The sequence below is a fragment of the Bos indicus genome, chromosome 28, assembly GCF_029378745.1.
Source record: "Bos indicus isolate NIAB-ARS_2022 breed Sahiwal x Tharparkar chromosome 28, NIAB-ARS_B.indTharparkar_mat_pri_1.0, whole genome shotgun sequence".
Taxonomy (NCBI): domain Eukaryota; kingdom Metazoa; phylum Chordata; class Mammalia; order Artiodactyla; family Bovidae; genus Bos; species Bos indicus.
Window position 1 is genome coordinate 8,270,165 of NC_091787.1, and position 20,119 is coordinate 8,290,283.

The 20,119-nt window shown below is 40.9% G+C and overlaps 1 protein-coding gene across 3 annotated transcripts in view; it reads left to right on the forward strand.

Annotated features, from left to right (window-relative positions):
• Positions 1-20,119, forward strand: part of TBCE (tubulin folding cofactor E) — an 89,292-nt gene that overhangs the window by 36,982 nt on the left and 32,191 nt on the right. For 2 of the 3 annotated variants that reach the window (XM_019953901.2, XM_019953902.2), the window contains exon 3: positions 14,745-14,829. The exons of the other annotated variant lie outside the window; for it this stretch is intronic. In XM_019953901.2, the coding sequence (XP_019809460.2) occupies positions 14,745-14,829 (85 nt within the window). The remainder of the gene's footprint in view (positions 1-14,744; positions 14,830-20,119) is intronic. 3 annotated transcript variants of the gene reach the window in all.

Genomic DNA, 20,119 nt, shown 5'->3' on the forward strand with positions numbered 1-20,119 from the left:
TCCTATCAACAGTGTAGGGAGTTCCTAAAAGGGAACAGGATTCCCTTTTCTTTACACCCTCTCCAGCATTTGTTTGTAGACTTTTATTTGATGATGGTTATTCTGACCACTGTGAGGTGATACATCATTATAGTTTTGATTTGCATTTCTCTACTAGTTAGCAGTGTCAAGCATCTTCTCATGTGTCTGTTGGCTTTCTGTATGTCATCTTTGGAGACGTGTCTATTTAGATCTTCTGCCCATTTTTCAATTGGCTTGTTTGGGTTTTTTTGTTATTGAGTTGTGTGAGCTATTTGTATATTTTGGAAATTAAGCCCTTGTCAGTTGTACTGTTTGCAAGTAGCTGTGTGGATTTATTTCTGGGCTTTCTATCCTTTTCCATTAATCTGTGTTTGTGTTTTTGTGCCAGTACCATATGGTTTTATTAAAGCTTTATAGTATAGTCTGAAGTCTGGGAATCTGATTACTCCAGCTCTATTTTTTTTTTTTTTGTGACTCTTCAGGGTCTGTCGTGTTTCCATACAAATCTTAACAGTTTAAAGACCAGAGCTATATTAATACATCTTCTGTTACCCAAACATTATTGACTGGTGATGTTTCAGTATTCACTTGCATAACAAATCTCTGGCCACAGCCATTAGTTTCTGCAAAAATCCCCTAGTCAGTAACGTGTGAAGATTTTTTTGTTCTAGATCTGCAAAAAATGCCACTAGTAATTTAACAGGGGTTGCATTGAATCTGTGGATTACTTTGGATAGTATACTCATTTTGACAATATTGATTCTTCCAGTCCAGGAGCATGGTGTATGTTTCCATCTGTTTCTGTCATTGATTTCTTTCATCAGTCTCTTAACAGTTTTCAGACTACAGGTCTTCTGCCTCCTTAGGTAGGTTTTTTCCTAGGTATTTTGTTCTTTTTGACACAATGATAAATGAGATTGTTTCCTTACATTTCTCTTTCTGACCTTTCATTGTTAGTGTATAGAAATGCACCATACAGTAGATCTACAAATACCGTAGATTTCTGTATATAATTTCGTATCCTGCAACTTTACCAAATTCATTGGTGAGCTCTAGTAGTTTTCTGGGAGCATCATTAGAATTTTCTTTGCATGGAATCATGTCATCTGCAAACAGTGACAGTTTTACATCTTCTTTTCCAATTTGGATTCCTTCTGTTTCTTCTTCTCTGATTACTATGGCTAGGACTTCCAAAACTGCATTGAATAAATGTGGTGAGAGTGGACATCCTTGTCTTGTTCCTGATCTTAGAGAAAATGCTTTCCGATTTTCACCATTGAGTATGTTGTTAGCTGTGGGTTTTTCATATGTGGCCTTTACTATGTTGAGGTATGTTCCCTCTGTTCACACTTTCTGGAGAGTTGTTCTCAGAAATAGATGTTGAATTTTGTCAGAAGCTTTTTTTGCATCTGTTAGGATGATAACATGGTTTTAATTCTTGACTTTGTTAATGTGTATCACACTGGTTGACTAGGGGATATTGAAACAGTTCTATCCCTGGAATAATTCCCACTTGATCATGGTGTATGATCCTTTTAGTATATTGTTAGATTCGGTTTGGTGGTATTTTATTGAGGATTTTGCATCTACGTTCATCAGTGATACTGACCTGGTATTTTCTTTTTGTGTTTGTGATATCCTTGACTAGTTTTCTGTGAGTATGGTTTCAGTGTGTCTGCCCTCTGATGCCCTCTTGCAACACCTACCGTCTTACTTGGGTTTCTCTTACCTTGGGCGTGGGGTATCTCTTCACGGCTGCTCCAGCAAAGGGCAGCCATTGCTCACAGAAAACTAGTCAGTCTAATCACACTAGGACCATAGCCTTGTCTAACTCAAGAAACTAAGCCATGCCTGTGGGGCAACCCAAGATGGGCGGGTCATGGTGGAGCGATCTGACAGAATGTGGTCCACTGGAGAAGGGAATGGCAAACCACTTCAGTATTCTTGCCTTGAGAACCCCATGAACAGTATGAAAAGGCAAAATGATAGGATACTGAAAGAGGAACTCCCCAGGTCAGTAGGTGCCCAATATGCTACTGAAGATCAGTGGAGAATAACTCCAGAAAGAATGAAGGGATGGAGCCAAAGCAAAAAGAAAACCCAGCTGTGGATGTGACTGGTGATAGAAGCAAGGTCCGAGGCTGTAAAGAGCAATATTACATAGGAACCTGGAATGTCAGGTCCATGAATCAAGGCAAATTGGAAGTGGTCAAACAAGAGTTGGCAAGAGTGAATGTCGACATTCTAGGAATCAGCGAACTGAAATGGACTGGAATGGGTGAATTTAACTCAGATGACCATTATATCTACTACTGAGGGCAGGAATCCCTCAGAAGAAATGGAGTGGCCATCATGGTCAACAAAAGAGTGTGAAATGCAGTACTTGGATGCAATCTCAAAAATGACAAAATGATCTCTGTTCGTTTCCAAGGCAAACCATTCAATATCACAGTGATCCACGTCTATGCCCCAACCAGTAACGCTGAAGAAGCTGAAGTTGAACAGTTCTATGAAGACCTATAAGACCTTTTAGAACTAACACCCCAAAAAGATGTCCTTTTCATTATAGGGGACTGGAGTGCAAAAGTAGGAAGTCAAGAAACACCTGGAGTAACAGGCAAGTTTGGCCTTGGAATATGGAATGAAGCAGGGCAAAGACTAATAGAGTTTTGCCAAGAAAATGCACTGGTCATAACAAACACCCTCTTTCAACAACACAAGAGAAGACTCTACACATGGACATCACCAGATGGTCAACACCGAAATCAGATTGATTATATTCTTTGCAGCCAAAGATGGAGAAGCTCTATCCAGTCAGCAAAAACAAGACGGGAGCTGACTGTGGTTCAGATCATGAACTCCTTCTTGACAAATTCAGACTGAAATTGAAGAAAGTGGGGAAAACCACTAGACCATTCAGGTATGACCTAAATCAAATCCCTTATGATTATACAGTAGAACTGAGAAATAGATTTAAGGGCCTAGATCTGACAGATAGAGTGCCTGATGAACTATGGAATGAGGTTCGTGACATTGTACAGGAGACAGGGATCAAGATCATCCCCATGGAAAAGAAATGCAAAAAAGCAAAATGGCTGTCTGAGGAGGCCTTACAAATAGCTGTGAAAAGAAGAGAAGTGAAAAGCAAAGGAGAAAAGGAAAGATATAAACATCTGAATGCAGAGTTCCAAAGAATAGCAAGAAGAAATAAGAAAGCCTTCTTCAGTGATCAATGCAAAGAAATAGAGAAAAACAACAGAATGGGAAAGACTAGGGATGTCTTCAAGAAAATCAGAGATACCAAAGGAACATTTCATGCAAAGATGAGCTCGATAAAGGACAGAAATGGTATGGACCTAACAGAAGCAGAAGATATTAAGAAGAGATGGCAAGAATACACAGAAGAACTGTACAAAAAAGATCTTCACGACCCAGATAATCACGATGGTGTGATCACTGACCTAGAGCCAGACATTCTGGAATGTGAAGTCAAGTGGGCCTTAGAAAGCATCACTACGAACAAAGCTAGTGGAGGTGATGGAATTCCAGTTGAGCTATTCCAAATCCTAAAAGATGATGCTGTGAAAGTGCTGCACTCAATATGCCAGCAAATTTGGAAAACTGGAAAACTCAGCAGTGGGCACAGGACTGGAAAAGGTCAGTTTTCATTCCAATCCCAAAGAAAAGCAGTGCCAAAGAATGCTCAAACTACCACACAGTTGCACTCATCTCACACGCTAGTAAAGTAATGCTCAAAATTCTCCAAGCCAGGCTTCAGCAATATGTGAACCGTGAACTTCCTGATGTTCAAGCTGGTTTTAGAAAAGGCAGAGGAACCAGAGATCAAATTGCCAACATCTGCTGGATCATGGACAAAGCAAGAGAGTTCCAGAAAAGCATCTATTTCTGCTTTATTGACTATGCCAAAGCCTTTGACTGTGTGGATCACAATAAACTATGGACAATTCTTCAAGAGATGGGAATACCAGACCACCTGACCTGCCTCTTGAGAAATCTGTATGCAGGTCAGGAAGCAACAGTTAGAAGTGGACATGGAACAACAGACTGGTTCCAAATAGGCAAAGGAGTTCATTAAGGCTGTATATTGTCATCCTGCTTATTTAACTTCTATGCAGAGTACATCATGAGAAACGCTGGACTGGAAGAAGCACAAGCTGGAATCAAGATTGCCGGGAGAAATATCAATAGCCTCAGATATGCAGATGACACCACCCTTATGGCAGAAAGTGAAGAGGAACTAAAAAGCTTCTTGATGAAAGTAAAAGTGGAGAGTGAAAAACTTGGCTAAAAGCTCAACATTCAGAAAACGAAGATCATGGCATCCAGTCCCATCACTTCATGGGAAATAGATGGGAAAACAGTGGAAACAGTGTCAGACTTTATTTTTCTGGGCTCCAGAATCACTGCAGATGGTGACTTCAGCCATGAAATTAAAAGACGCTTACTCCTTGGAAGGAAAGTTATGACCAACCTAGATAGCATGTTGAAAAGCAGAGACATTACTTTGCCAACAAAGGTCCGTCTAGTCAAGGCTATAGTTTTTCCTGTGGTCATGTATGGATGTGAGAGTTGGACTGTGAAGAAGGCTGAGCGCCGAAAAATTGATGTTTTTGAACCGTGGTGTTGGAGAAGACTCTTGAGAGTCCCTTGGACTGCAAGGAGATCCAACCAATCCATTCTGAAGGAGATGAGCCCTGGATTTCTTTGGAAGGAATGATGCTAAAGCTGAAACTCCAGTACTTTGGCCACCTCATGTGAGGAGTTGACTCATTGGAAAAGACTCTGATGCTGGGAGGGATTGGGGGCAGGAGGAGAAGGGGACAACAGAGAATGAGATGGCTGGATGGCATCACTGACTCGATGGATGTGAGTCTCAGTGAACTCCAGGAGTTGGTGATGGACAGGGAGGCCTGGCGTGCTGCGATTCATGGGGTCGCAAAGAGTCAGACACGACTGAGCAACTAATCTGATCTGATCTGATCTGATATCCTTGGTTTTGGTATCAGAGTGATGGTGGCCTCATAGAATGACTTTGGGAGTGTTCCTTACCCTGCAATTTTTTGAAAGAATTTCAGAAGGATACATGTTAACTCTTGTCTAAATGTTTGCCAAAATTCACCTGTGAAGCCATCTGGTCCTGGACTTTTTGTTTGTTGGGAGTTTTTTAAATTCATGGTTTCAATTTCAGTACTTGTGATTGATCTGTTCCTGTCTTCTATATTTTCGTGGTTGAGTTTTCAGAGATTGTTTTTTTCTTTTTTAAAAAATTTGTTAATTTATTTGGCTGCACTGGGTCTTCATTGCTGCCTCTGGGTTTTCTCTGCTTGCAGAGAGCGAGAGCTGTTCTTCACTGTGATTCATGAGCTTCTCCTTGCAGTGGCTTCTCTCATTGTGGAACACAGGCATGTGGGTTTTAGTAGTTGGGCACATGGGCTCAGTACTTGTGGTTTGTTGGCTCAGTAGTTGTGGTGCATGGGCTTAGTTGTTCCACAGCATGTGAGATCTTCCCTGACCAGGGAGTGATCCCATGTCCCCTGCATTGGCAGATGGATTCTTAACCTCTAGACCACCAGAGATGGAGAAGGCAATGGCACCCCACTCCAGTACTCTTGCCTGGAAAATCGCATGGATGGAGGAGCCTGATGGGCTGCAGTCCATGGGGCTGCTGAGAGTCGGACATGACTAAAGCGACTTAGCAGCAGCAGCAGACCACCAGAGAAGCCCTAGGTATTTTTTGGTTTCTTTGACATCTTCAGTGATCCATTGGTTGTTAAGTCGCATGTTGTTTAGCCTTCACATTTTTGTGTTTTTTACAGATTTTGTAATTCTTCCTTGTAATTGAAGATTAGATTAGAATCTTCAGGCAATGTGGTCAGAAAAGATACTTGATATTATTTCAATTTTGTTAAATTTACCAAGGCTCACTTTGTTACCCAACATATGATTTATCCTAGTGAATAATCCATGTGCACTTGAAAAAAATGTGCATTCTGCTGCTTTAGGATGGAATGCTCTGTAAATACCAGTTGAGTTCATTTGTTCTAATGTGTCACTTAAGGCCTCTGTTTCCTCGTTGATTTTATGTCTGAATGATCTGTCAGTTGATGTAAGTGGCGCGCTAAAATCACCCACTACTATTGTGTTGCTGTCAGTTTCTCCTTTTATGTCTGTTAACATTTGTTTTCTACACTGAGGTGCTTCTATGCTGTGTTCATCTATATTTACAATTGCTATGTCTTCTTGAGTTGACTTCTTGATCATTTTGTAGTGTGTTTCTTTGACTCTTGTAGCAGTCTTTGTTTTATTTTTATTATTTTTTTTTGTAGCAGTCTTTGTTTTAAAGACCTGTTTTTCTGATAATATTGCTACTCCAACTTTATTTTGAATTTCATTTGCATGGAATACCTTCTTCCATCCCCTCCCTTTCAGACTCTTTGCGTCTCTAATCTGAAGTGGGTCTCTTGTAGACAGCATACATATGGGTCTTGTTTTTATATCCATTCATCCAGTCTATGTCTTCTGGTTGGAGTAGTTAATCTATTTACATTTAAGGTAATTACCAATATGTATGTTCTCCTTCCCATTTTGCTCATTGTTTTGGATGTGCTTTTGTAGGTCTTTTTTCTTTTTTTTTCTCTTATGATTTTATGACTGTCTTTAGTGTTGAGGTTGAATTCCTTTTTCATTTTTTGCTGTGTGTGTTTATATATGTGTGCATGCATGCTCAGTCATGTCTGACTCTGTATGACCCTATGGACTGTAATCTGCAAGGCTTCTCTGTCCATGGGATTTTCCAGGCAAGAATCCTAGAGTAGGTTGCCATCTCCTCCTCCAGGGGATCTTCCTGAACTAGGGATCAAACCCAATTCTCCCACGTCTCCTGCACTGCAGACAGATTCTTTACCACTGAGCCATCAGAGAAGCCCATGTATATATGTACACATATATGTTTATATGTACATGTATACATACTTTATGTGTATATATAAATGTACTATATATTTATAGTGCATTTCTGGTTTGCAGTTACCAGGAGGTTTTGATACAGTAGTTAGAGGTCTTTTAATCTCCTGTTTGTGTCATCAAAATTTTACACTAGCTTTTTTCTTGATTAATGTTAGATATGAGTTTCTTAGTAGCCCGAATGGAGAGTTCCAAAGAATAGCCAGAAGAAATAAGAAAGCCTTCCTCAGTGATCATTGCAAAGAAATAGAGGAAAACAATAGAATAGGAAAGATTAGAGATCTCTTCAAGAAAATTAGAGATAACAAGGGAACATTTCATGCAGAGATGGGCACAATATAGGACAGAAATGGTATGGACCTAACAGAAGCAGAAGATATTAAGAAGAGGTGGCAAGAATACACAGAAGAACTACACAAAAAAGATCTTCATGACCCAGATAACCATGATGGTGTGATCACTGACCTAAAGCCAGACATCCTGGAATGCAAAGTCAAGTGGATCTTAGGAAGCATCACTACAAACAAAGCTAGTGGAGGTGATGGAATTCCAGTGGAGCTATTTCAAATCCTAAAAGATGATGCTGTGAAAGTGCTGCACTCAATATGCCACCAAATTTGGAAGACTCAGCAGTGGCCACAGGACTGGAAAAGGTCAGTTTTCATTCCAATCCCAAAGAAAGGCAATGCCAAAGAATGCTCAAACTACTGCACAGTTGTACTCATTTAACAAGCTAGCAAAGTAATGCTCAAAATTCTCCAAGCGACGCTTCAACAGTACATGAACCAAGAACTTCCAGATATTCAATTGGATTTAGAAAAAGCAGAGGAACCAGAGATCAAATTGCCAACATCCATTGGGTCATCAAAAAAGCAAGAGTGTTCCAAAAAAACATCTTCTGCTTTGTTGACTATGCCAACACCTTTGACTGTGTGGATCACAACAAACTGGAAAATTCCTCAAGAGATGGGAATACCAGACCACCTGACCTGCCTCTTGAGAAACCTGTATGCAGGTCAGGAAGCAACAGTTAGAACTGGACATGAAACAACAGACTGGTTCCAAATAAGAAAAGAAGTACATCAAGGCTATATATTGTCACCCTGCTTGTTTAACTTATATGCAGAGTACATCATGAGAAATGCCAGGCTGGAATCAAGATTGCTGGGAGAAATATCAATAACCTCAGATATGCAGATGACACCACTGTTCTAGCAGAAAGTGAAGAGGAACTAAAGAGCCTTCTGATGAAAGTGAAAGAGGAGAGTGAAAAAGCTTAAAACTCAACATTCAAAAAACAAAGATCATGGCATCCGGTCCCATCACTTCATGGCAAATAGATGGGGAAACAATGGAAACAGTGACAGATTTTATTTTGGGGGGCTCCAAGATCACTGCACATGGTGACTGCAGCCATGAAATTAAAAGACGCTTACTCCTTGGAAGGAAACTTATAACCAACCTAGACAGCATATTGAAAAGCAGAGACATTACTTTGCCCACAAAGGTCCGTCTAGTCAAGGCTATGGTTTTTCTAGTAGTCATGTATGGATGTGAGAGTTGGACTGTGAAGAAGGCTGAGTGCCGAAGAACTGATGCTTTTGAACCGTGGTGTTGGAGAAGACTCTTGAGAGTCCCTTGGACTGCAAGGAGATCCAACATGTCCATCCTAAAGGAGATCAGTCCTGGGTGTTCATTGGAAGGACTGATGCTGAAGCTGAAACTCCAATACTTTGGCCACCTGATGCAAGGAACTGACTACTTGGAATAGACCCTGATGCTGGGAAAGATTGAAGGCAGGAGGAGAAGGGGACGACAGAGGATGAGATGGTTGGATGGCATCACTGACTCGATGGACATGTGTTTTAGCAAGCTCCAGAAGTTGGTGATGGACAGGGAAGCCTGGCGTGCTGCAGTGCAATGGATTGCAAAGAGTCAGACACTACTGATTGACTGAACTGACTGACTGATTATTGTTGTTATTACAATGAATTAGGAAAAAGTACTTTTTAAAATGTTCTTAGAACACTTAATTTTCATCTGTAGGAAAGTAATAATATGTTGGTTTTTGTTAGAGCGTAGTACTTTGCAGTCATCGGTGTGATGAATATAAAAATCTGTAATTACTGGCCCGCAGTGACAGAAAATGTGCTCTTTGTTTCACTAAACTATTACCCTTATCAACCATGTGTTGTAGGACTAGTAACAGATAAATAGAATACCTGTTGTTCAGTTTATTGTAAGTGACTTCAGTTTGGAATCTCTGTCGTTTCACTCTAGAAAGAAGTCTAGCCAAAGTAACATGTCTAGCAAGGGGAGTCTAATGCAGCGTACCTGGGATCTTGTTAGAAATATGAATTTTCAGTTTGGACATGAAGAGATTCTAATTCACTATTTCAGAGTTAAGTTCCAGGACTCATCACATAAAACGTGCTCCCTAGATGATTCTGATGTCCCATTTTGAGATTAAGTTTTTATTCCTTTGGTTGCACCAGGAAGCCACCAGAAAGCAAAATAAAACCATCTGAGCCCTTACAAAACCAAGCTTTCTATCCTGGACTTCGGCTGAGGCTTGAATTAAGACATAGCCACTTCTGAAACACCAGTGGATATGTTATAAAGATGCTATCAAGTGTGATGTGTTCTTCATTATCTTAATGCCCTTTATACAAACAAACACTCTGTGACAAATTATTGTTAGCTCAGGGAATGGGAAAAAACGGAGATGGTTTTCCTACTGAACAAGAGGATCGCATCTTTTTCTTTTTGCTGCAAGGAAACTCAAAAGCTACTTGACTACTACTATTTCAATTATTCTCTCCTATCCTCTTTTAATGCTTCTTATCCACCCTCCTTCAGCTTGTTTTTGTTGTGTTGTTGTTAGCGATTTTTGATCTTTCAGTATCCAGTTTTCTTTCTTCTGAATAAAAAAAAAATATTATTGAATTATAGTTGATTTGCAATGTTGTGTTAATTTTCTGCTCTACAGAAAAGTGATTCAGTTTTACATATACATATTCTTTCTTTTTTTCTATTACGGCTTAAGCATCACAGGATATTGGACATGGTTCCCCATTCTATACAGTAAGACCTTGTTGTTTATCCATCTTACATATGATAGTTTGCAACTGCTAATCCCAAACTCCCAATCCTTCCCTACATGCCACCCCCCACACCTGGCAACCGCAAGTCTGTTCTCTTCATCTGGGAGTTTTCATTCTTTAGATATGTTCATTTGTATAATATTGTAGCTTCCACATGTAAGTGATGTCATATGGTATTTGTCTTTCTCTGATTTACTTTGCTTAGTATGATAATCTCTAGATTCATCCGTGTTGCTGCAGATGGCATTATTTCATTCTTTGTAATGGCTGAGTAATATTTCATTGTGTACATATACCATCTCTTTATCCATCCATCTGTTGATGGACATTTAGGTTGCTTCTGTGTCTTGGCTATTGTAAATAGTGCTGCTGTGAACATAGGGGTCATGTATTTTTGAATTAAGAGTTTTTTTAATTCTTTAATTCTTGTCTGGATACGTGTCTAGGACTGGGATTGCTGGGTCATATGTTAGCTCTATTTTTAATTTTTTGAGGAACACCCATATTGTTTTCCATAGTAGCTGCACCAATTTACACTCCCACCAACAGTGTCGGAGGGTTCCTCTTTCCCCACACCTTCTCCAGTATTTGTTATTTGTAGACTTTTTAATGGTTGTCGTTCTGACTGGTGTGAAATGGTACCTCATTGTAGTTTTGATTTGCATTTCTCTAATAATTAGCAACAATGTGCATCTTTTTATGTGCCTATAGCCCATCTGTTACGTCTTCTTTTCTCCAGGCTTATAAGTTTCTCTGGAGAAGCAGGATGAAGTTCAAGTTCTTTACCATGTTGCAGCCTCTCTTGACACAGTTGGGTGCAATCTCTTCTTTAGTCAGTTTCTGTTGGCTGTTGTTTTTCTTGGTTTCCAGTCATAGACTCTTGTCTTTTTCCGTGCTTAGTTGTTTTTCTTTGAGTGCCAGATATTGGTTGTAAAGAGCTGTAATTTGAGCTTTGCCGTGGTGGTGGCTTCTTCCAGAGAGGACTGAAGTGAACTCTGGCAGATGCAGAAGGTCCACAGCAATCCCAGATCATCTAAGCACATCTGGGAATGTGATTTTGAAGTTAACCTTCAGTTGCTACAGGGGTTAGTCTATTTAGGTTGGTTCCTTCTTGCTCTTGGGTTGAAAGCATTTCAAGCCCCAGAACAAAACCTAGAGGGTTTCTCGCAACCTCCACCTTCCGTGGGAGACTCTGATTTTCATTATTTGTCTCTTACTCCCTCAAAAGTGAAAGTGAAAGTCACACAGTCGTGTCCGACTCTTTGCGACCATGGGCTATAGCCTGCCTGGCTCCTCTGTCCATGGAATTCTCCAGGCAAGAATACTGGAGTGGGTTGTCATTTCCTTCTCTAGGGAATCTTTCCAACCCAGGGATCGAACCCAGGTCTCCTGTACTGCAGGCAGATTCTTTACAGCTGAGCCACTAGGGAGCCTTAGTCCCTCAAAAGCTCTATCTAAAGCTGAACAAAGCTTTGTTCAGCTTTTTAGCTTTTCAACCTTTTCTGCCAGAGTCAGCAGATGCCCAGGGGAAAAAAGTTGCTCTAAGGCTTCGCTTAACTCTGGGTTTCCCTCTTCTCTCAGATTTTGGCCTTATAATTCTTCAGTGCCTTTTTAGCTCTCTGGTGGTTTAAAAGATATATATGTGTGTGTGTGTGTGTGTATTTTAAATTGTGTTAAGTTTTACATAACTGAACTTAACATTTTAGTCACCTTTAATTGTATAGTCCAGTGATTTTAAGTAGAATAATGTTGTACAGTCATCACCACCATTCATCTCCAGAACCTTCTTCATTTTACAGAAGTGAAACCCTGTAGCCATTAAGCAGTAATTTCCTGTTCTACCCTCCCCTCAGCTCCTGGCAAACACCATTCCACTTTCTGTTTCTATGAATTTGAGTATTCTAGGCATCTCATATAGGTGGCCCCAGACTTCGTCTCTGCTGTGACTGAACCACACACACAGTTGGGTTTCCAGGGCAGAGGCCCGGGACACCCCACTGAACCTGGAGTGCCAAGTCCTGCCTCTCTCCCTCCCCCGCCCCACATTCAGCCGCCTTTGTTTGGGGAGAGGCGCTGGGGTGTGGGGTGAGGTCCTATCTGGGTGGCCGAGGATGCCTTCCCCATCATGGCCCAGGAAACGGAGCCAGAAGTTCTCAGACCCCTCACTCCCCATTGCCTGGGGGGTTGTGGAAGTGGAAACACCCCAAGTTAGAAATCCTGACAGATTCCATGATTTGGGCAGGAGCTCTGGGTTGGAGGTTGCAGGGGTCCCAGGAAGAGACTGGGGACCCGTCCCATTGACCACCCTGATTCTACGCCATGTCCCCTCTTCTCTGTTTATGACCTCGAGACTTGGTCGACTGGCTCCCTTTCCACGGCTGTCGTCTGTTCTGGGTTGAACTGAGTTGAATGTGGGACCTCACTGCAAAAGAAACCTTGTTAAAATTCCTCCCACACGTTCTAGGGTTTTTTCTACTTGGATCTAACATTGGTCTCAATTTTGCCCTAATGTGCTCAGCTGTAAACACACGTTTTCAAGGTTTTCAGTATGACCCCTTTAACTTCAACGGGAGTCAGAATACCTTATGAATCAGAATACTCAGTGTTCCCCCTGCCCCCACAAGTCCATAGCAGGGGCATTGGGGTTTATTTTAATTGTAGGACATGATTTCTGTATTTGAGTTAATTTTTATCAGCCCCAGTTATGATGCCTCATCATCAGTATTGGGTATGAACCTATTATTTAGAAACTTGGGTTTTTTTCTGAAGACAGTTCTTTCCTATGCTCTAGTTTCATGATGTGGTTTTAGCAGAGTTAATCAGAAATGACTCAGTTTATACAATTTTATTCAGCTTCAAATTGGTTTGTGCTAGACAAGCCAATCCCAATGTCCTGCCACCCCACCCCCGGACAGTTGCTCGCGCACAGCAGCCACAGCTGGTGCTGAGACCTTGTGGACTCCTTTGTCAGTGCGCAGCTCCCTAGGGAGGGTGCCTCGGGGGTGGCAGCTTCAGGTGCGCTTGCCCTTGGTGGCAGGCAGGTGCCAGGCGGACCTGGGTCTAAAGTGCCAGGTGATGGGGGGGCCAGGTGGTGAGTGCATGGACTTTGGGGTAAAGGACTGAACATTTCTCTCTTAAGAAAACCCGGGTGACTCTAGTGATGAAGAACCTGCCTGCCAGTGCAGGAGACGTAAGAGATGTGAGTTCAGTCCTTGGGTCCAGAAGATCCCCTGAAGGAGGAAATGGCAACCCACTCCAGCATTCTTGCTTGGAGCATCCCATGGACAGAGGAGCCTGTTGGGCTGCAGTCCATGGAGTTGCAAAGAATCAGACATGACTGAAATGACGTAGCATGAATGTATTGTTTGTTTTTGTGTGTCTGGCTTAGTACACTTAGCACAAAGTCCTTAGGGTTCATCCATGTTGTAGAATGTGTCAGAATTTCCTTCATTTTTAAGACTGAATATTCCATTGTGTGGACAGACCACATTTTGTTTAGTAATTGATCTGTCATTGGACACTTTGTTTATCCGTTCGTCCGTTCACTTTTGGCTATTTTGAATAATGCTGCTGTGAACACAAGTCTACTAATACCTATTTGAGTTCCTGCTGTCAGTTCTTTGGGTGTTTGCCCAGAAGTAGAATTGCTAGATCAGGTGATAATCCCGTGTGTAGCTTGCCCAGGAACCACTGCACTGTTTTCCACTGTTAGCTACACCATTTTACATTCCCACTAGCAATGCATAAAATTAACAATTTCCCCATATCCCTGCCAACACTTATTTTCTCTTTTGTTTTGTTGACACAAGCCATTCTAATTGGTGTAAAGTGATTTTTAAAAATTGTGTATCTAGATTTTCTAGTTCTCCACAGGAGGGTAGATCCAGAAGTGAAACTCTGTGTCTCACAGACTTTGGCACCTAGCCCAGTTCTGTGTGTGTGTGTGCTAAGTCGCTTCAGTCATGTCCAGTTCTTTGCGGTGCCTTGGACTATAACCTACCAGGCTCCTCTGTCCATGGGATAGTGGGTGCTTAATAAATATAGGGAGAAGAGAGAAGGGAAGGTAAGAGAATGCTCTGAAAACTAATGTGGTTTGCAAATATAAGATACGAGTTATACATGGCATAGTATGGTGGGTAAGTATTGGCTTCTGCAATTAGAATGACCTGAAGATGCGTGACTTTAGGTGTTATTTTACCTATATTGAAGAAAAATACTAATTATATATATATATAATTTTACTTTATGAGCAGCATATTGCTAGGCTAGGACTCAAAAAAGTGTGTATTTGTTCAGGAACTGTTAAAAAGAAGATAGTGATAACATCTTGTTTGTAAAGATGAAATGTCTGTTGTAAGGATAACATGAAATAAAGCAAAGTTTTTGGTACATAAGTGCTCAGTAGCTATAGTTATTTTCTGCAGTTGTATTTTTTTGTTGATTTTTTTGAACCAAACTTACTGTTGCCTTTGCTGATTAAGTCCTGAGTCCAAGGTTACTTTTTTTTCCTAAAGACTTCTTTCTTCACCAGTGGTGTCTCTGTGATATGGTTTCCGTTGCAAACGGTATTTGGTTGCAGAGAAATGGAGCCTGACCTTGTTCTAATTTCTCATTTGGGTTTTCTTGTTCTGCCAGGACTCTGGTTAGGAGTAGAATGGGACAATCCTGAGCGGGGAAAGCACGATGGAAGCCACGAAGGGACTGTGTATTTTAAATGCAGGTAATTTTCCATTTTGAACTGGCCTGGTTATCTTTGTTTATTTTTAAAATGTTCGTGTGTTATTTGGTTGCGTCGGCTCTTGGCTGCAGCTCCTGGGATCTTCATTTGGGCACTCCTGCTGCCCTCCAGTTGCGGCACACAGGCTTATTTGCCCCCTGGCATGTGGGATCTGAGTTCCCCGGCCAGGGATTGAACCCAAGTTCCCTGAATTGGAAGAGGTTCTTGCCTGAACCCCAGGGAAGTCCCTGACATGGTTATGTAGGAGAATATTTAATAGTTGAATAAAGGGGAATGGAGAAGAGGCATTTGACTCTTGGGGTGGTTATAATGTAGAATTTAGTGTATTCTAAAAAGCCCATACTATTTGTAGAATTTTTTCCTTGTTTTTATTATCTTTTTAATTTGTTATGCTTTTTATTTATTTATTTTTGGCTGTGCTGAGGGCGGGCTTTCTCTAACTGCGGCAGGTGGGAGCTATGCTCTAGTTGCAGCGTGCAGACTTCTCATTGCAGTGGTTTCTCTTGCAGTGGAGCAGGGGTTCTAGGGCGTGTGTGCCTCAGTGGGTGCAGCTCTCGGGAGCTTAGTTGCCCCGAAGCACGTGGCATCTTCTTGGACCAGGGATTGAATCCGTGTCCCCCGCATGGCAGGAGGATTCTTAACTGCTTGACCACCAGAGGAGTCCTTTTCCCTTGTTTTTAAAACTCTCAGTCTTAACTTTAAAAGTGGGATTGCTTTCTTTGTCTTTTTCTGTGTATTTTTGTTTTGTGACGGGTTTTTCTTTTTTTATTGAATGGATATAAACACTTCTTACTGGTTCATTAACAAGATAGCCAATAAGAACCAGGTAATTAAACAAACTATAGAACCTCCAAATAGTGGAATGCTAGGCCACTATTTTAAAAAGCTCTTGTCATGAAAAGAATTATACATTATAGTGCTACTGATATTTTTACCTGTTTGATTTCAGAGAAACTATGTGAAGCTCTGAAAAGGATGGTGGGGAATTTCAGGCAGTCTTTCAAATTTTTATTGGTGTTTATTTTCCGTAAGTTTCAATTTCTTGCAAGAATCTTTTAATATTAAGCTTCGTTGCTGTTCAGTTGCTAAGTCTTGTACAACTCTTTGCAGCACCATGGACTGCAGTATGCCAGGCTTCCCTGTCCTTCACTATCCCCTAGAATTTGCTCAAATTCATGTCCATCGAGTCAGTGATGCAATCTAACCATCTCATCCTCTGTCCCTCCCTTCTCCTTTTGTCTGCAATCTTTTCCAGTGAGTCAGCTCTTCACATCAGCTGACTGTTGGCCAAACTGTTTCAGCATCCATTGAATGTTTAGGATTGACTGGTTTGATCTTGCAGTCTAAGGGACTCTCATGAGGCATCTCCATCACCACAGTTTGAACACATCAATTCTTCTGCACTCTGCCTTCTTTATGGTCCAATTCTTACATCCGTACATGACTCCTGGAAAAAACCATAGCTTTGATTAGATGGATCTTTGTCGGCAAAGTGATGTCTCTGCTTTTTTATACTCTGGCTTTGTCATAGTTTTCCTTCTAAGGAGCAAGCATCTTTTAATTTCATGGCTGCAGTCACTGTCTGCAGTGATTTTGGAGCCCGAGAAAATAAAATCCATCACTGCTTCCACTTTTTCTCCTTCTATTTGCCATGAAGTGATGGGATTGGATGCTATGATCTTAGTTTTTTGAATGTTGAGATTTCAGCCAGCTTCTTCCCTCTCTTTCACCTTTGTCAAGAGGCTCTTTAGTTCCTATTCACTTTCTGCCATTGGAGTGGTATCATCTGCATATCTGAGGTTGTTGATATTCCTCCCAGCAGTCTTGATTCCAGCTTGTGATTCATCCAGGCCAGCATTTCACATGATGTACTTTGAATATAAGTTAAATAAGCAGAGTTACAACATACAGCCTTGTTGTACTCCTTTCCCAATTTTGAACCAGTCCGTTGTTCCATGTCTGATTCTAACTGTTGCTTCGTGACCTGCACACAGGTTTCTCAGGAGGCAGGTAAAATGATCTGGTATTTTCATCTCTTTAAGATGTTTCCATAGTTTGTTGTGATCCATATAGTTAAAAGCTTTAGTGTAGTCAAGGAAGCAATAGACGTTTTGTTTTTCTGGGATTGTTTTTTTGGGATTCCCTTTCTTTCTCTCTAATCAGTGTTGGAATTTTAATCTCTAGTTCCTCTGCCTTTTCTAAACCCAGCTTCTACATCTGGAAGTTCTCTGTTCATGTACTGTTGAAGCCTGGCTTGATGGATATTGAGGATAACCTTACTAGCACGTGAAATGAATGCAAAAGTACGGTACTTTGAACATTATTTGGGGTTGTTCTTCTTTGGGATTAGAATGAAAATTGACCTTTCCAGTAGAGTGGCCACTGCTGAGTTTTCTAGATTTGCTGATGTATTGAGTACAGCACTTTAACAGCATCATCTTTTAGGATTTTAAATAGCTCAGTTGAAATTCCATCACCTCCACCAGCTTTGTTCATAGTAATGCTTCCTAAGGCCCACTTGACTTCAGACTCCCAAATTGTCTGGTCTAGATGAGTGACCACACCATCATGGTTATCCAGATCTTTAAGACCTTTTTGTATAGTTCTTCTGTGTATTCTTACCGCCTCTTCTTTATCTGTTCTGGTTCTGTTAGATCCTTAGTGTTTCTGTCCTTTATTGAGCCCATCTTTGCATGAAATGTCCCCTAGATACCTCCAGTTTTCTTGAGGAGATCTCTAATCTTTCCCATCCTGTTTGCATTGTTCATTTAAGAAGGCCTTCTTATCTCTCCTTGTTGTTCTCTGAGACTCTGCATCCAGTTGGGTATATCTTTCCTTTTCTCCCTTGTCTTTTGTTTTTCTTCTTTCCTCAGCTATCTGTAAGGCCTCCTCAGACAACCATTTTGCCTTCTTAGCATTTCTTTTACTTTGGGGTGGTTTTGGTCACTGCATCCTGTACAATGTTATGAACCTCCATCCATAGTTCTTCAGGCACTCTGTCTACCAGATCTGGGATTGAATAAATTCAGTCCCTTGAATATATTTGTCACATCCACTGTATAATCATAAGGGATTTGATTTGTCATACCTGAATGGCATAGTGGTTTCCCCTACTTTCTTCAATTTTTCAGTGAGAAGCTGATGATCTGAGCCACAGTCAGCTCCAGGTCTTTGTTTGTTTGTTTTGCTGACTGTGTAGAGCTTCTCTGTCTTTGGCTACAAAGAACGTAATCAGTCTAATTTTGTATTGACCATCTCGTAATGTCCATGTGTAGAATCATCTCTTGTGTTGTTGAAAGAAGCTGTTTTCTATGACCAGTGTATTCTCTTAGCAAAGCTCTGTTAGCCTTTACCCTGCTTCATTTTGTACTCCAAGGCCAAACTTGCCTGTTACTCCAGGTATCTTTTGACTTCCTGCTTTTCGTTCCAATCCCCTATGCTGAAAAGGACATCTTTTTGTGTGTGTTCGTTCTAGAAGTTCTTGTACGTCTTTAGCTGTAGCTGAACTGTTTAAGTTCAGCTTCTTTGGCCTTGGTGGTTGGAGCATAGGCTTAGATTACTGTGATACTGAATGGTTTGTCGTTTTTGAAATTGTACCCAAGTACTGCATTCTGGACTCTCTTGTTTACTCTGAGGGCTACTCCATTTCTTCTAAGGGAATCTTGCCCACCGTAGTAGATACAATAGTCATCTGAATTAAAGTCGCCCATTCCCATCCATTTTAGTTCACAGATTGCTAAGAAGTCGATGTTCACTCTTGTCATCTCCTGGTTGACGTCCAATTTACTTTAATTCATGGACCTAACTATTCCAGGTTTCTGTGCAGTAATGTTCTTTATAGCATCAGACTTTCACCACCAGACACATCCATAACTGAGCATCATTTCTGCTTTGGCCCAGCTGCTTCATTCTTTCTGGAGATATTAGTAATTTCCATCTGCTCTTTCCCAGTAGCATATTGGACACCTTCCAACCTGGGGGACTCATTTTACAGTGTCATATCTTTTTCCTTTTTTATACTGTTCATGAGGTTCTTGCAGCAAGAATCCTGGAGTAGTTTGCCATTTCCTCCTCCAGCGGACCATGTTTTATCAGAGCCCTTCCCTGTCACCTGTCCGTCTTGGGTGGCCCTGCACGACATAGCTCATAGCTTCATTGAGTTACACAAGTCCCTTCACCATGGAAAGGCTATGATCCCTGAAGGGGAATATTAAGCTTATCATTGTTTAAATGTTGTACAGTGAACACATTCCTGGAAATCAAGCAGCTTCATGCTTTGGTTTTAACAATCTTTAGAACCCTAAACAAATCACACTTTACTGACCTCTAAAATGAGGGTCAAAATTAGATAATCGCAAACTGTTTGCTAGTTCAGCAGTCTGTAATTTTGAAAAGTCAGGATAGAAGAATTGGCATGTTCCTAGAGGCCAGTGGTGATGACACATATGTCACAAGGCCAGCTCAGAATCTGTCAAGAGTTTATGGAGATGAAGGGAGCAATTTATGTGTTTAGAAAGATGTGGAAACAGAAATTTCTTATCTGGGCCTGCCTTACCTGGACCATGACCTCACATAGCCTCCAGCTGAGGGAATGTTTCCGGTGGAGCCTGCTCCAGCACCTCCCAAATCATCCATGGCTACATGTCCTTAGTGGTCTCTGGATGTGATGGTATTTTCAGTCTCTGAGTAGTACAGTGAAGATTGCATCAGTCCTGGCAGATGTGAGATTTGCCCTGAAGTGCTGAAGGGTGCGAACTTGGTGTTTCAGTTCTTACTCTTGAAATAAGCATCTCCTTGTTTTATCGTGTCTCCTAGTTATAGCCTTGCCTGAGCATCTACACGTCAAAATACATATTATCTTATTATAAATTACTTTTGTTTCAATGAAATGGGCATTTTTTCTTGACTTTGAAATCCTATATGGGTAGGTAATTCCATTTCAGGTTGGTTTTGGGGGCAGTGTAAAAGGGTGCATTGGCTCTGATATGGTGGGTAACTACTGATCTAAACTAAAGGAATGACCTTTTCCTTTATAGTTGCTAATACTGATGTTAATATTCATTTGAACATGGCTTCAACTAGTAAAGATTATGTCAGTATCTTGGAATCTCTAAATCAGACAAAATAGATTATATCACATGTACTTGTTATTAAGTTAATTCAGATCTCTTACTAACTTTATTGGAGTCTTCCTTCGTATTTCAAATTTTACTTGGAAAACCATAATTACAGTTTTTTTTTTTTTTTTACCATAGTAAGCATTTTAATGCTT